Source organism: Pseudonaja textilis, chromosome 2 (genome assembly GCF_049901715.1).
Source record: "Pseudonaja textilis isolate UNSWEBS1 chromosome 2, rPseTex1.2, whole genome shotgun sequence".
Lineage (NCBI taxonomy): Eukaryota > Metazoa > Chordata > Lepidosauria > Squamata > Elapidae > Pseudonaja > Pseudonaja textilis.
In genome coordinates this window covers 145,341,850-145,358,685 of record NC_141991.1, presented here as the reverse complement: position 1 = coordinate 145,358,685, position 16,836 = coordinate 145,341,850, and the positions used below count along the sequence as shown (strand labels likewise).

General features: G+C 36.4%; 1 protein-coding gene across 10 annotated transcripts in view; it reads right to left on the bottom strand.

The window, feature by feature from the left end:
* Positions 1-16,836, bottom strand: part of HUWE1 (HECT, UBA and WWE domain containing E3 ubiquitin protein ligase 1) — a 102,681-nt gene that overhangs the window by 70,181 nt on the left and 15,664 nt on the right. For 7 of the 10 annotated variants that reach the window (XM_087925711.1, XM_087925709.1, XM_087925714.1 and 4 more), the window contains exons 3-11: positions 12,305-12,375; positions 10,499-10,597; positions 9,531-9,737; positions 8,885-9,037; positions 4,833-4,895; positions 3,499-3,576; positions 2,738-2,785; positions 2,579-2,647; positions 1,600-1,699 (exon numbers count right to left, since the gene is read on the bottom strand). In XM_087925711.1, coding sequence (XP_087781837.1) covers positions 1,600-1,699; positions 2,579-2,647; positions 2,738-2,785; positions 3,499-3,576; positions 4,833-4,895; positions 8,885-9,037; positions 9,531-9,737; positions 10,499-10,597; positions 12,305-12,349 — 862 coding nt within the window. In that variant the 5' untranslated portion in view covers positions 12,350-12,375. Of the gene's footprint in view, positions 1-1,599; positions 1,700-2,578; positions 2,648-2,737; positions 2,786-3,498; positions 3,577-4,832; positions 4,896-8,884; positions 9,038-9,530; positions 9,738-10,498; positions 10,598-12,304; positions 12,379-16,836 lie in introns of all 10 variants that reach the window. The other 3 variants (XM_087925715.1, XM_087925717.1, XM_087925710.1) reach the window with 2 other exon arrangements.

Sequence of the window (16,836 nt, the reverse complement as noted above, 5' to 3'; positions counted from 1 at the left end):
TTCTGGAGAACTGGTAGCGGAAATTTTGAGTAGTTTGGAGAACCAACAAATACCACCTCTGACTGGCCCCATCCCCATCTATTCTCTGCCTCCCGAGTCCCAGCTGATTGGCTGGGTCTTCTTTTGTTGCCCTCCACAGGAGAACAGAGCTGGAAAGCAGGTTAGTGGGGTGGGGAGGGAATGGGAATGTGCAATAACCTTCCCCTAGGAGTGGGGTGGGAATGGAGATTTTGCAGTATCTTTCCCCTGCCACGCCCACCAAGCCATACCCACAGAACCAGTAGTAAAAAAAAAATAAATCCCACCACTACACCATGTGATGTTTGATTGGCAATAATTATTTTTTTGTAAGTTCAGGTGAATTAGCAAACTCTCTAAATAACTGTTTGGAACCAGCAATAAACTATAGAGACTTGTAGTAAAACATATTGTATTATTCTACTAATCTTGAGGTGAGATAACTTATCATGCTCTCTTACAAAAACAGATTAGTACCCTTTGGTTCTTAAATTACTATTCTTCTCAGATATACCAGTAAGAATATAAGACTGTGGGGTTACTGCAATGCTTGTAAGAGTACTGCTTGTAAGTCACTTTTTTCAGTGCTAATATAACTTTGAATGGTCACTAAACAAACAATTGTAAGTCACAGACTACCTATAAAGTGAGAATACTATACAATACTCCATATGACTACCTTAAACTACTAAAATACTTAGAGTGAAGCTAGGAAGTCTACACACCCATCAAAATGCTAGTTTTTGAATGGTAAAAAAAAAAATCAAGCCAAGATAAATCAGATTTTCTTCCAATTACAATTATAGCAGTACACAATTACTAGCTTAGATTGGCCACATGGATGATCTCAATAGCAAGAAAAGTAAAAACCGCCTGTTAATTAAACTTTTCTGGCAATATCTTGAAGCTGATCTTTAGTTTGGAATACTTCCTCTCATAGGGCTTGAATTACAGGTAGTCCTCGACTTATGACTACAATTGAGCTCAAAATTTATGTTAAGTGAGTTTTGCCCCATTTTATGACTTCTCTTACCACAATTGCTAAGTGAATCACTGCAGTTATTAAGTTAGTAACATGGTTAAGTGAATTTAGCTTCCCCTTTGACGTTGCTTGTCAGAAGGTTGCAAAAGGGGATATGACCTGGGACACTGCAACTGTCATAACTATGAGTCTGTTGCCAAACATTCAAATTTTGATCACACGACCATGGGTATGCTGCAACGGTCATAAGTGTGAAAAACAATCAGTGCCGTTGTAACTTTGAACTGTCACTAAACAAACTGCTGTTAAGTTGAAGAGTATCTGTACTTGGGAACTTCTCAGATCCGTCTGTGTGCATACAGGTCAAAGAAAGTCAGTTTCAAATTTTGCAGGACATATTGAAGGTATTTCTTTGGGTTGTTTGTTTCTGAAGTTTCTAAAAAGCAGCCTAGAATCTGAATTAAGTTTTTCAACTTGAACCATTCCAAAAAAGCAGAAAAGGATTATTTTAAATGTACATAAGGTTCTCTTTGCATAAACTCACATTTTCAATCCTGGCATTACTTAAGAGTAAAAAGCCTACCTACTAACATCCTCACCTAATATAGAAATGGCATGCAGTCTGGCTTGGACAGCTTGCAACCGCTTTTTATGATTGGAAAAGCCGTGGGCCAAGCGAATGTGTGTAAACAGCAGCATCTACAAGAAAATTAAATTGCAATGATTTTATAAGTATCAAGCATAATCAGATATATCACATACCATCAAGAACTACCATCTGACCTATATATGTGAATAAAGTAAGAAAAAAATGACATAAAATTTCAATTTAGCAAACCTCCATTTACCAGAAAGCACTGGTCAAAACTGCTTTCATACAGATATCTGCCCTCTCCCCAAACCTTGGCAAATGTACATTTTATCCAAATTGTGTTCAGATTTGGCTAAAACTCACATTATTTTCAATAATTTATACGCTGATGCCTCTTATGTTATTCCAGCCAATTTATAATATCTGTGTAGTGATAAAAAGCAAAAATAGATGCAAATAACAAACTCCATCCAATAATGACTCCTTCCTCTGAATACTCAAGGTTTTACTTTACATCACTGCACTGACAGGGAATGATCTCTCTCTTACTGTTTCCTGATATTCCCCAATAACCAATATTGCAGGTACTGAACAAAACCTATTTTTAATTATGAGTTCACTGTTTTTGGAGAATATGTTGATGTATAAGAAATCCAAAATATCATTGATACCCTCATGACCAAGAATATATAATTACTTCAACTATCTCATATAGTTTCACATTATATATTTGGTTCTGAAGACCTGAATTTGATCTCATGCAGAATAATTCATTCATTCTCTCCAATGTTGAAAACAGAGACCAGGATGGGCAACAAGCAATGGAAAATTAATGGAAAATTTGCAATTCATAAAGCACCCCATCACATGAAGATAATTCCAAATAAAGAGGATTCAGGATTTTCCAGTTCTCAAAATTCCCTGGTACATTTAGCTTTTTATTATTCTGCAATAAATTCAGATTATCAGTAAATTATTCTGTGTACCTGTTTATCCTTTGGGATACTGTACATTTTGGTGAGGGATTCCATAATTTCTGAGGGACTTTCTGAAATCTGAATTGAAAAAGCAGCAGCCACTTAGAAGCCATCAATACAAAAATGAAACAGTTTAAAAACCTACTTTAATACAGAAAGTTAATTTACCTTATCAAGTTGTTCTATGTGGATATAATGTAGTGTGTTGCTGGTAGTCTGAAAACAAAAGGATGTTGGAAGTCAATTTGCTGGAAGATATGGCAGATTAGCAACTATGGTCCTGAACTTTTTAAAGAATCACCACAAGAGGGTGGTTTTGCTTCATAATCAGACCCGGTATTTGTACAACACAAATTCAGACGTATTTCAATATGGATTACGATGTTGGCCAACCCTATTTGAGAAAAATGCTGCCCCATAAATCCATACCTGGGGGGGAAATTTTCAGGAAAGGGTAATAAGGGATAAGTTTCTTTACAAGTATACAAAGGGACTGCCTGGGAAATGAAGGATTTGTATTTCTGTATTGAAGTACACCAGTAATTTGGGATGCTATCAAAAACTATCAGCTGTTCAGTTTTATCCATACTTTCACAACTGGCAATACTATGGAAATATACTCACAGGGCCATGTAATTTAAAAAGTGAAAACAGCACAGGAAAGCAAACTCTTCCCAAATAAAATAAGCAATGTTTCAACACCGCTGAACCCCTACTGTTGTTGTTATCCTTAAGACTAAAAATCAACATACCTTCTCATACCTAAACTAACTTCCTCCATCTTAGTGTTCATTCAGTGGCAAGAAAGTTCCCCATTTCTCTTACAGATTGATTATATCCCTTTTTAATGTAAGTGGATTTGTTTGCCGAATCTTGCTCCCGCCCATTTCCCAGAAAACCTTTCAAGAACAAGTCTGTAGGAGACTCACCCTTTTGTCCACTTTGACTTCGGCCCCTGGCTCTGCATAGAATTCAAAGTGTAGTGTAGTTGCACTGGGAGGGTATTTCTGTGTACAGATCACAGTATGGAATCAGAATACACCAGATGGCAAACACCCTTTCCAAAAATCATATCCATTTCTTTCTGGACTGGCGGAAAGGCAAGCAAAATCTGCTGGTTCAAAGGACAATGCACCCTGAGACTGTACTGACGGACTTGCCAACAGGTTAATATCACCACCCACTAATTCTCCTTATATTTATGTGCAAGTGGGAGGAGGAAGAGGATTAAGATGTAAGAAGTTAAGATTAGGTATGAAGACATGGTGATGCAAAGGGACCCCTGCCGATATCTCAAACATCATACATAAAGATGTACCAAAAAGAAATAATGACTTTCAGCAGTCCCCAACAATATGAAGAATAATATGCCCAAGACTATCGAGCCCTGAATCTCCTAAGCCCTAAAATATTTTTTGAACCCAGTTTTAAAAAGAGGGTTCAAAAAATGCCATCTAATGTCATGGTAATAAGCCCCTCAGGAAAAAAAATTCCTTGGAGCATCCATTTCTATTATTCTCAGTGATCACTAAGCAGCAAATTAGAATGCTCTTTAAAAATGAATTGCTTTGTATTTTGAGACTTAAAATAATCATCTGTTTTGATACAATAGTAGCTGTACTAGTTGTGCTGATTCTGGAAGAAGATGTAACTTTTCTACGGAACAACACACTAAACATACTGTTACAGATGACTGATCCACAAAAATACCCATTGATTTTTGTCTACAACAAGAAGCTTCACCTCAAAGAACAGCCATTTCAAAATATAACACTATACTCATTAGAAAAGCAACTCCAGCAATTTCCAAATTCCTAAGATTGCAAAGGTGGGATTTCTACCAATTCAAGGAATTACAAGAGCTAAAGGGAACATGAAGAACACCCCAAAATTTCTATTTTCTATCAAAATGTCCAAACTTCCTATATTGAGCGCTGCTCACCGTCGAAAAAAAAATCACATATACCAAACAACGAACTTTTATTATGTAAACATTGGGGTCAAAGTCCCTTATTATTATACATTATCTTAATGAAAAACCCTTATAAATCCCATAGTGTCACTTTTATTTCATATGTATGTGTGTGTGTCTATGTATGTATGTATGTATGTATGTTATGTTTTGATGGACTCTGTCCATTAGAAAGACCAGCTCTATGTTCCCCAATAGCAAATACTCATGTACATGAAAAAGCAACTATGAGTCAAGCCACCAAATTGTAGTGCCAGAATAGTAAGGGGAAGGTCAAAATGCAAGACTTACCAGCATGTGCAAATCTCTACAACATTCTGCAAGGCCAAAGCCATTCTCCTTGCCACCCCAACTCTATAGGACAAAAGGATGAAAACATTTAAAATGTATTAATTCAAAAAAACCCACTATAATTCTAGAAGAAAAACTCAAATGTATGTACTAATATATTAAATGGTTAAGTAAAAGTATTTTTGTCTGCTCATTTACTGCTGCATATAAAAAGAAAGTCACAATTGTTTGTTTTCATTTCAACCTCATGTATCCTTTTTATTGCCTTATTGTCAAAACTAAATGACAAGTTCTGGATAATGCTCAGGAAGCCTACAGTAATAAATCCTGGCTCCCAAAGCAAGACACTACCAAAATTTGGAAAGATACCTTTCAGCATGATCAAACACAAGAATATTCACTACTACTGAATGTAGAATTGTCAGAGAATATAGAGAGACCATGCAATTTTTTTTCACATGCAACAGAATTTCAGGGAAGCCATTTTAGACAAACCACATTTCTATTTAGTAATATTTATCTTTCTCTACAAAGAAACAGGAGCATGAAAGCTCTGTATACAAACTACAATTAAAGCTATCTGTATTCATTTGCCCTCAGAGGTACTAGAAGTCTGGTGAATAACTAGTAAGGCATAGAGTGGTTTTGCTTTTTGTTTAATGTGACATATGACCTCACTTATTATGGGTAGTTCAGCACCCTTTATGATTTAAAAAACGTTTTTCAGTATGTGAACCCAAATGCAAAATTAAAAAATACAATTAGTTGACTGGGTTTACACATTTATGCTTTGCAGAGAAAGCATCAATTGGCAAAATGCATAAAAGCAAGACAAATCATGTTACTGTTTTCCAAGCCAAGGCCTCTGCCTTTAGAAAAGCAGTCTATGTACTTTCATTTCCCAATTGGCACACACATGCAAGTCACTAATATTGTAGCCATGATTAATTAAGTATCAAGAAAAATAAATTATGGCATTCAAATAATCTTGATGCACATACTTACATTAAAAAATCACAGTATACAGCTTTGGAACACTTTTAAATTATGAACCATTTATTTGTTCCATATTCTGCTCTAACAGTTGCTTCCTGATCATCATACACAAATGAGGTGACCTGATATACTAAGTTTTTAGTTCAGTTTTTAAAAGCTATCCATAATTTGTTGGGATCAAAAGGAAAAATCCCATGCAATATCCCATGCACATAATGAAAATGATATTTTTTTTAATTTCCTTGCTGCTCCATTATCCATTAAAGGTTAGCAATGTGATTTCAGGGTATTTTTGCCTTTTCTGAATCCATTTCGTGCATTTGACAATACTTATTCCATGTACTGACCATTATCTTACTCGCATGTGAAACAAGTGCAATTGTTCAGTAGTCTGAGCATTTCTTAGAGCTGCCCATTCTGCTACTGGAATATAAATCGATACTTCCTAGTCCTTCTGTCACTACTATGTTTTCCCTATTTGCTCATAATTATAATTAACTGTATCAAAGGTGTTTTTTTCAAAAGGCAACCAGACTGTTTTTCCTTTAAGACATTTTGCTTCTCATTCAAGAAGCTTCTTCAGTTCTGATACTGAGAGTGTCCATAGACATACTACTGTATCACTTTGTAAGATTTTAAACAATGTAAGATTTTACACAATAGATTTTTCATCTCTTTTCTAGAACTGATTTCAATTTCCAAAATGTCAGGTGTTTTGTTCAGTGATCAAACTTCAGTATATATCCACCCCTGCGTTCTCCCTGGGGAGATACTGCCGCTGGCGAAGTTAGGGAAAGAACGTGCTCTTTTTAAAGCAGCGCGACGTTCGGAAATTCAATGGCAAGAGTGGGAGGCACGAGGAAAGTTAGAGCGAAGGAAAGGGAAAAACTTCTTCATCTGAAAAAGCGCAATCTCCGAATTAGAATGGCAGAGTCCTAAGCCTCTGCCCTTATGGGCGTGAATGCGACCAGAATGCCGGTGGCGATCCGCGATCATTCCGAATGCTTCTCTCTAATTGCAGTTGGACCTTGCTGAGGAAAATTTAGAGAAGAATTTTTTTTTTAAGCCAATCTGTGTATTAAAGATCTATTCACCTCAATTTGTTCCTGCTCTGGCCAAGGAAAGCTGCCTATCGAACCAAAGGCTGAGCTAAAACTGGGGGACGCTAGGGAGGAGCTGAGGAGCAGTAACAGCATCTATTAAGCCCAGCCTATCAGAGCAGAGAGACTAAGCACGTCCCACTCTCTGGATGCTCGGAGTAGCTCAATGAAGAAATATCTTGTTTCCTGCAAATTTTCTTCAATAAATAAGAAAATAATTATCCTTCACGTTTGACTGTATGTTCACTTTCTTTACATTGCTTAGATATAACTTTCCGCCTCTTCTTGCTCTCGGGAAATCAGTATATAATTCAGCTGATTTTCCTCTTGTTTTTTTTATTTTCTTTCTTCAGCTATTTTAGTGTATCAATTAAATATTATTTCATGTTTTTTCTCTTTTTGCAATTTAGAATTCTTTTATTGACGGATTTTTAATGATGTTAATGAGTCTTAAACTCATTTTATCAAATCAGATCCATTAAACCTACTCTTTACCATATAATCATAAAGGATCTGGTTCAAGTTATACCTTGCCAATCCAATGTCCTGATTTTAGTCTCTTCCTTTAATTGTGATTTTGTAAGAAGTTTGTGAGTTGGTTGGTGCCAGGACCTTATTTTTGCTAACCAAAGAAACTTCTTGTATCATTGCTTGCAGAGCATGTTGTTAATTTATTTTGGTGCTATCTATCCTGTGTAGAGTTGTTTAAGTTGTTGGTAGAAGATAACTTCTAAATACATTAGAATTTTCTTGGCAGAACTGCTTCCTGCTTTATTCTGATCACAGAAACCAGCATTTTTCAAATGATATTTTACTTATTTTTACAATTAGTATGACTCTCATGTTATATTGATATATTGTACATTTTGTCAATACATAGAATACCAGAATTAACATTCAACTCTTCTGATTCTGTGGTTGAAATACAGACTTGGATAGCTTTAATACTGACCAGCTTGCATACGATTTAACTTGAGATCATCCAGTCATTTTGGCAGTTGCAGTCAAACATTGATTCTGACATACTTTTTGTTAGCAATGATGGCTACTCTCTTTCTAGTAAGATTTTCTTATCTGCAGATCTGATACTCTGTTGACAAGAAGTGCCCCCATCTAGTCCATTTCAGTTCACAGAATACCAATGGTGACACTCAAATCTTGACACTTTCTCTCTGACATTAAGTGACCTTGGCTTGTGATGCTGATACTCTGCATATTAATGGTGTGTCTGTCTTTCCACATCAGAATGTTCTTTTGCCCCTTCACATAAGAACTAAACATCTTTTCAGTTTTATTGTTGCCACATCACAAGCCCAAGTGCTATACATATCTGCCCTCTGATCTTCCCCAAAAGCTCACTAGATACCTGGTGTAAAACTTAAGATGAAGGATGAAGATGGAGCAGCAGAATCCTTGTTGAGCTCTTTTATGAACTTTTGTTTAGGCAAATAGCCTAGCTACACATTTTAATTTTAATTTTATTCAATAAACACATTTTCTGCAAGAAAAGTTCTATAAATACAGGAGATCTTCTGACCAGGGGATCATTTTCCAATATTATGCTGACAAAGTCCCAATTGTGGATGTCTTACTTTTCTTGGCAGAATACTGGATTGGGTTGCCGCTCCCTACTCTAGTAGATTATATTTACTCTGGTCTATGATCTATCTGCCATGGGTTAATTCTTTAGTGCCTCTCTGGAGCAAATGTGAAAGAATCCATATTACAGCCACAGCAACAAAAAGGAAAAATGTGTCAGATGACACAAACGATATAAATCCCTACAATATCCTTCCTTCTGATTCAAAAGATTTTCCTCAATAACTGACACTTCCAACCCTTAAAACAGTAACATTATTGATATTTAATATACTGAGCCATAATTAAAATTTCAGAAGTTAACATTAGGTACATTAGGTACTAGACCATGCTTGTTCTTCTTTTGTAGCCTCTTACCTCTGCCAAATGCTGCAGCCGAGACAGAAGAGGCATCCTCTTGTCAGAGCCCAGACGTGTGATGTAATTGGAGCGTTTGCTAAACACATATAATAAGTTTAGCACAGCAAGAACCACTTGCATGTCAGAGGATGCCAACAGCGTTGTTAGGTGCTAGACGAAAGACAAAATAATCAATATATTGAAAAACTGTGATCAATAACAGAAACTTTACTTTTCCAATTTAAGGGTGACATTGTCTCCTGTCCTTCCTTCCTTTGCAGTATTGATTGCAGTGTTGTCATTAAGAGAAATTCCTAATTAAAATTCATTATTATGAAGAGATTATGTGGCCTTAAGTTACTATTCCTTAATTCCCATTTAGTTACAACTGGCTGAAAACTGGCTGTATATAGACTTTCTGAATGAAAAATTAGCAGAGCACTACATGAAACATATTGGCCACAGGAAAAAAAATACATAAATGCAAAATATTTAATTTCTAAATTCTTCAATTAGCTTTTCCTCAAGAAAACAATATCACAAATTTTGTTCCAAACAAAAGTGCCTTACACTATTAAAGCCACAACCTTGTAAGACTTCACATTTGAATTTTATCTCTATCCTATTTATTCAAATCTATTCTATTTCAATAGCAGCATGTCACCTCAATAGAGCTGTACAGATGACGAGAAAAGCTATATTCTATGAGCAGGGCAGTGAAGTTCAGCACTGATAGTAGCAAGGCCTTCAGCTGTTCTCTCTCTGGCCGATCACACACTAGCATCCATGACATGTTCTCCACAGTCTGTCCAGCATCAGCCAGGATGCCATCAAATCTGTCGAGAAGGTCCACCCAGTGGTAAAGTTCACACTGAAAAAAGACAAAAGCATTCAGGAGACAGACTATACACACTGTACAGGATACAGGCATTTACTGCAGGTCTCCTGCGTACCCCTGCCCCCCCCACATGCACACCAGATACCCAACAATCAGCTGGCGGCATGTGCATGCATGCGCAGTGGAGCTCTTCCGACCGATCTCTTGCATGCCGGCAGAAACGGCTCTGTGTGCCACTTCCAGCATGCGTGCCATAGGTTCACCATCACGGGCCTAGCAATTGATTTCCCAGTTCCAATTATCATTGGCAAGGATTACCAGTAACCCACAGTATCCTCCATTCACTTCAGCTAAATTCACTAGATATGGGAACCAAAAAGTTACAACCCAACTGGAATTGCATTGCTAAACAATGCAATTGTTAAGTGAGTTGCATCTGGTTTTACAACCTTTTTTACTGTAGATGATACGCAAATCTTGCTTTTCCCATTACCTTTGCTTTTTAGAACCCCTTGAGAAGATTGAAAAGGGCAATCATGTGACCCCGGGACATTGTAGGCATCATAAATACGTCTCAGTTGCTAAGCACTGAACTTTTGATTAGATGACCCTGGTGACACTGTGATGGTCAAAAGTGTAAGTCACTTTTTTCAATATCTTCATAACTTCAAATAATCACTGAACAAACAGTCATAACAGTCATATCCAAGGACTAAATAAGATTTTTTTAAAATCTTCACAATAACGCTATAATATTCACATACATAACATATACATTTGCCATCACCACATACCTTCCCAATATTCCATGTTTTGATCTGTTGGAGTTCCAGCAACAGCTGTTCATCATTGCAGATCTTGAGTTTGTCTATCAAGGCTCTGCAGTCTGCAGGCTAAAGACAGGATAAGATTCATTGTATAACATTGCTCCTTCATTGTTTGAGTGTCCCTTTTCCCTTCACCTTTTGGGCATGCAATGAACAGTTTCACATGAGCCTGGATACTGCTATGAGCTGTCAGTTTATATTAATATGCCCAGGGTGAATTTGTTATTCTTTAGTTTTTATTATCAATATTTTAGGGTTTTTAGTGTAGTCAGCCATCCAACAACATTAGAGCTGCTTGGCAAATGGATGGCCATATAAAAACATGGTGTAATTTAGTGGCCCTGTGTTGCATGTTTAGGTATTGATTGGAAGAGTTGCTTTTGCTCACTTGTAGCGCAAGAGCTACAATCCCAGTTAGATTATCATTTGGTATAGCTGGGGGGAGGGCGGGGGGACACAGAAGGAGAGGGAAAGGAGAGACCAAAACAGGGAAAGGAGAAAGAATTCCAGGCTTGTTTCATACTGTTTTGCTGACTGGTAGGAAGATGTACAGGAAAAGAACTGAGCTTATGCAGTTCTAATACTGTCCTCCTTAGATGGAAAGGAATACTGCAAATTAGTAATCCACCAAGGAGGATGCATGCATTTAAGTCATAGAGGAAGGAAAAAAAGTTGGCATCTGAGCAGTACCCTTTCCCTAGGAAAAACTTGATAAGGTTGTTAAGCATAGCAGATTATGTGCACATTGCCTTAATATTGACAACTTGAGAGCATGTTTATGTATGGAGGAAACAAACCAAATCACACATTTCAACTCTTGCTGCTATCCTTAACCTAGATTATTCTTTATGATATCCAAGAAGCCAAACGTGCAGCATTTACTGGTCACCCTAAATGACCCCCCAAAAAAAATTATTCATAAGGGTTCCCAAAACACACTAAATATCAATTCCTATAATGAATGGTTCAGTGTAACTACTAACTGAGCCATTCTTAGAAGGAAGGCCTGTGTGACACTTCAAAGGAATCTTTGCTTCAAAGAGCCTTCAAAAGAAACATTTCCTCAAACTTGTTTGCAAACTAATATTTCCTTACTCCTTTCAACCTTTTCACCATTATAGCTACAGTGCATTATGGGAGAACCCTATAACTCATGTGGAAGATCACAGCCCAAATCCCCATGGCAGATACCAGGGGTTCTCTCAGTTGAAAACTCATGTGTGAGATTCCAGGGACCATTCCAGGAGATTGTGAACCCAAGTCTCCCTGGGCCACTTGGAGGGGTTCCAAGGCTGGACAGCTACACCAGAGGCTATAGCTTTCTCTATCATAGTTCGGTCTACCAAGCTAGGTAACTTCAATAAATGCTGTAGGGAACCCCACTACCAACCAACCTGGAGGTGCCTTTTCCTATAACATTGGACCAAAGGGATTCATGGCTTTTGAAATTACTTCATCAAGATAGATGCAGTATACGTCAAAAGTCAAGCAAGCTTATCTAAAAATCAGTTTATTTCTAACACCATAAACAAATGGGGGGGGGAATCTATGGTTTCTAATGAACTTGTAATAAAGAAGTGATTCGCTGTAAATTACATAGTCATCCTTTGATGAGATGGGCAGCATGCAAATTTAATAAATGAAATATATAACCCAAAGTCATTCCAAATTACTAGACAAACCTCTTCCTTTAATCTCATTTTAGTATGCCCTGTATATATTACAAGCTGTGCACTTCTATGACGAACTCAAAATGATAAAAATGGTACTTACAGCCTCAGTGGGCGTTTTCTTCAGCTTAGTTCGGTCTACTTTCATTTTTATTAGTTTTCCACTTTCCAATCCTGCTTGGTGAACCAAAGAGAATTGGATGTCAGTGACAATATTTCAAATGGTTTAAAAGCAGCAGGTATATAACATAACAAAAATGATTTGGGAAAAAAAAATCTACAGAATTAGATCAATGTTTCCTGAACTGACAATACTCAGAAATGTGTATTTCAATGCCACAGTATATTGTGCATTCTGGGAGCCGAAGTTGCCAAGAATGGGAAATGTTGATATAGAGGCACTCATGATGAGTTCAAGGGACAAAACAAACTGCTAAGGATTCACATTTATTGTAATTTCTGTACCTAGCTTTCAAGATTGTTAAAAAAAATGTAAGTTCAAATGCTACAAACTAAAATGGCAGCCTTCAATGTCATAATTACTTCCCAGAATGTCTGAGTTCTAGTGATACTCCTAAAAAAAAATACTAGGTGATTGCAGCTTAGTTCCTGTTTTGGCTGCTTGATCAGCCATCCAAGAGAGATGAATATAAAAAGTTAAACTGATAGTAAGCATTCTAGTAAGAAAAATGTGATGATGCACACCCTCAGTTTAAAGGACAGTTTTGTGTGTATCTGCACATGCATGTAATTAATATTTCTCAAGTTTATGATCTGTGAGCTTGTTTTGATGTGATGTGCATTTATTTGCCTCAATGTTTTGCCAGATACTTGGGGTGTGAACTGTACTTGATTTTCATTAGCTTATTTGGGTGTGGTGCATCCATATTTTATCTGTTTTTCACCCTTTTCTTTTTTCATATGGATGTGTGGTATGTCTGAAACTTTTAGCTTGTATATTTCTGTAACATGGCTAATTTACCTTCCTGAAGCTGGCATTTAAGGAAAATCTGAAGAATTGACATTTTGTTACATAAATCCCATAGTAGCCATGATGTGCATACAAACCACACTTTGCAGAAAACAGACACTTAAAATTTCAATTGGTTTCACAAATTCCCCAAAGTCAGCATTGTTCTACTTTCTCTGCATCTTTCCTTATTTTACTAAGACACATCCTAGACTAGAGTGCTAAAATTGGGAGTTTAGTAGCATCTTTTGCAACTATTGTAACAAATTTCATTAAATGCTTTTAACATTTGTCAGCAAGAAAAGGTGCTACAAGACTCCTTCAGATTTTTGGCTAGCATTCATTAACACAGATCTCTTCCTACAATGCTACAACCTGCAGGCAAATTTCTAACCAGGTTCTGGATACTCACTGAGCTCCAGGTTCATAACAATTTTCTCCTCCCCCCCAAAATCTGAACTGGACAATTAGTCTTCTATCCTATAATAACATTTTTTAGTTTAAAATAAACAAAAGTCTGAACTTACTCATTTAAAAAAACATTTTAAGGGGATAGTGCTAATAAGCACAATTAAGATGAACAAGAAACACACCAAGCTGGAAAAAAAGGTATACTTGAATATATTAAAGTAGCAATCTAAACATATGAAAGTTAAGCCAAAACCGCTCAGTATTTTCAGTTTGATTCAGAAATGGTGTAGGGTCTCCTGCTTGGGCAGGGGGGTTGGACTAGATGACCTATAAGGTCCCTTCCAACTCTGATTATTTGTTACCTGATTCTACAGGTATTTTCCCTCTGGGTCATAGTATTATAGTCATAGTCATTATTTAGTAACCTATACACAGCTTTCTTAGAAAGAATGTTCTTGAAAGATGAAAACATTTTTTAAAAAAACTTTGATAAACTTGGTTACAATATACCAGGAGCAAGCAATCTGAGACTTCTAAGCTCCATCACCATGTGCCCAATGACATCAAACTTCCAACCCTGATAGTTGAGGGAGGTAGATCAACCTTGAGGTTGCCTGGAAACCCAGATAAGTAACTCTACCCTATTCAGCCTACTATCTTGTTTTCACTTGTTTTGACTCTTTCTCATCTCCTCAACTGAATAAACCTAGAAATAATTTATTTTCAAACAAGAGGAAATCCAGGAGTTGCCCTCTAATCCAGATCTACTTTCAACTAGATGGTAGAAAGAATGTTTCAGTGTTTTTTAGCATTTGCAGGTCTGTATACTTCTGTTTCCTCTGCAATACCCAATCTGTTTTCTACCATATGCATACATATACAGATTTAGAAAAGAAACAGAACTCCAGAGAAGCCCCCCACCCAAACCCCACTGCATTAAAGGGGTAAAAAGAAAACCACATTTTTCTCTCAAATAATCCTAGTTATCTTGCTGAGGTTTGGCTATTAATTCATCCAATGAATCCAGACAGTGACCAAGAGTCAACACACATACATCTTCCACTCCGATTCATTTACTCTGTCTAACAATCATGTCTCTTTTCTGCCTCCTACATACATTCCTTACCATTGAGTATTCTTAGATCAGCCATATTTTATTTTTAACTATAGAAGTCACACTACAAAAGCCTAATTTGTTTGTAAACTGAAACAATGTAAAGATCCCACTCATTTGTAACATAAATACAAAGGAAATATACAATGTAAACAAAATTCAAATTATTTTTAAAATGCCAATAAAAATGTAAAATGTCAAGAAATTCCAATCAAACCCCTGTAATTTTCCCAACCTCAAATGCATTGCATTCTAAAATAGATATTTCAATCCTAATTAGCCTTACATTACAGTCTGCTGTTTCCTAAATTCAGCAATTTGGAGAAACATATGTTTTAGTACCATATCTTCAACCTGAAAAATCACTACTGCTGATTAAGGTATCATACTTCTGTTAACCCAATTGTGGAGACAAGAAATACTGTAATTAATTCTCCAGTTTCTGAAAGTCTGATTTTCTCAATCATGATCTTTTAGTATCTGACAAAGCTCAGATGGAATACCTCTGAAATGGGAATAGCTATAGGGGGAAAAATCACAATATCTACCATATCCAATGTTACATGAAGACAAGGCCTGTTTATACATCTACTACACTTCACCTTTTCTTCTTTCTAATCTTTGCCTCCTGCTATTTATAACTGTTTTTAAAGCTTTGTCAGCCAATTCCAGCTCATGAAAACAGTTACCTCATGTTTTAGGCACTTGGACTGTTTTTATTTTTCTGACTGCTTTTGACCATTTAAAGTTTTCCTTCATTTGAGAGTAGCCATTTGTCCTCACTTTCAGCAATCAATTCTATCAATACGCAGTGGGGACAGGCTCTTCACCAAAAAGTGAAATAATTCTCAGAAACCCACTTTTCTGTTGCATCATATACCACATGGTAAGAAAGAACTCTACATTCCCATCTTGTAGATTTTCTCAACCCTACCACTTCTACTTCAGCAACTGAGCCCAGCTAAAGTGAAACAAATGTATTCATCTTTGGAAATAAATGTGCTCCATCATAATTCAAAGATCCATAGAAGAAGCAGATATAAGAGACAAATCCAATGTTCACCACAAAATAGTATGTGACTCTAAACAATAGGCTTCTTATTTGCTTTATTCCATTTATTGCAAGGACTATAACACAGTAACATTACATGGTGCAATTTTTCCCTTTTCTCTAGCCCATTTGGCATTTATTGACCAAATCATTTCCTATGGCATTGTGCATTTACTAGGAATTAATTCTCATTTAACAGAATAAATTTGTATGTAGGATTAATGGATTAAACTGTGATAAGGCAATCCTAAGCAAGTTAGCATAAAGTTTGTCATATTCATTAGGAGATACTGCTAATTTTGGTTAACTTAGATTATCTACATGTTTGTGACAGGATTATAAAGTGATTGTATTGTGAATGGAATCTGCTTTTAACCACTCTCCCTTTCTGTCAGAATATAGAGAAACTAAAAGAAACCCACCAATTATCATCTCATTGTAAGGGCAGGAAAGGACTAGTAATCAGTAAATACGCTTAAGAATTGGAACACAGACAAACATATGTATGTATCTCAAAGGCCTTTTAGCTGTACTTAATAAAATTGAATTTTTTGAAAAGTTTTTATTTCAGGTCCATAAGATTATCAGTGAACAGTGTAAGTAAATCTTTTGCCATGGCTTCCAATCCAGAATGGTCTAACAACCAATCATAGTAAAAACTGCACAAAAGTTCAGGAAACACGACATGATGCACTCCAGGCTTTCTATCAATATAAATTAAAATGATCAAGATTGTTTATGCCAAAAGCAGATCTGAAATGGATCAAGATAAGATACAAGCAGCTCATTTTAAAAAAATGTCCATAGTGGGTATAAGCAAATAACCAATAATTGTAACTGGTCTTTACATAGATCAAGGCCTACAGTAAAGAGACATGACTATAACCTGTACTCAAGAAACCAGAATGTTCTTTTTAAAGAACTGCCCAAAAAACATCTCTGAAAAGGCAATTGAGATTATTCACTCTCATACTTACTGATCATTCATCACAAGGCATACCATCTATGACAGCAATTATATATTCTTGCATTTCTCCATTTTTTTCAAGATGGCTGCGCACATGGATGCTGTGACTAACCACTCCTTTT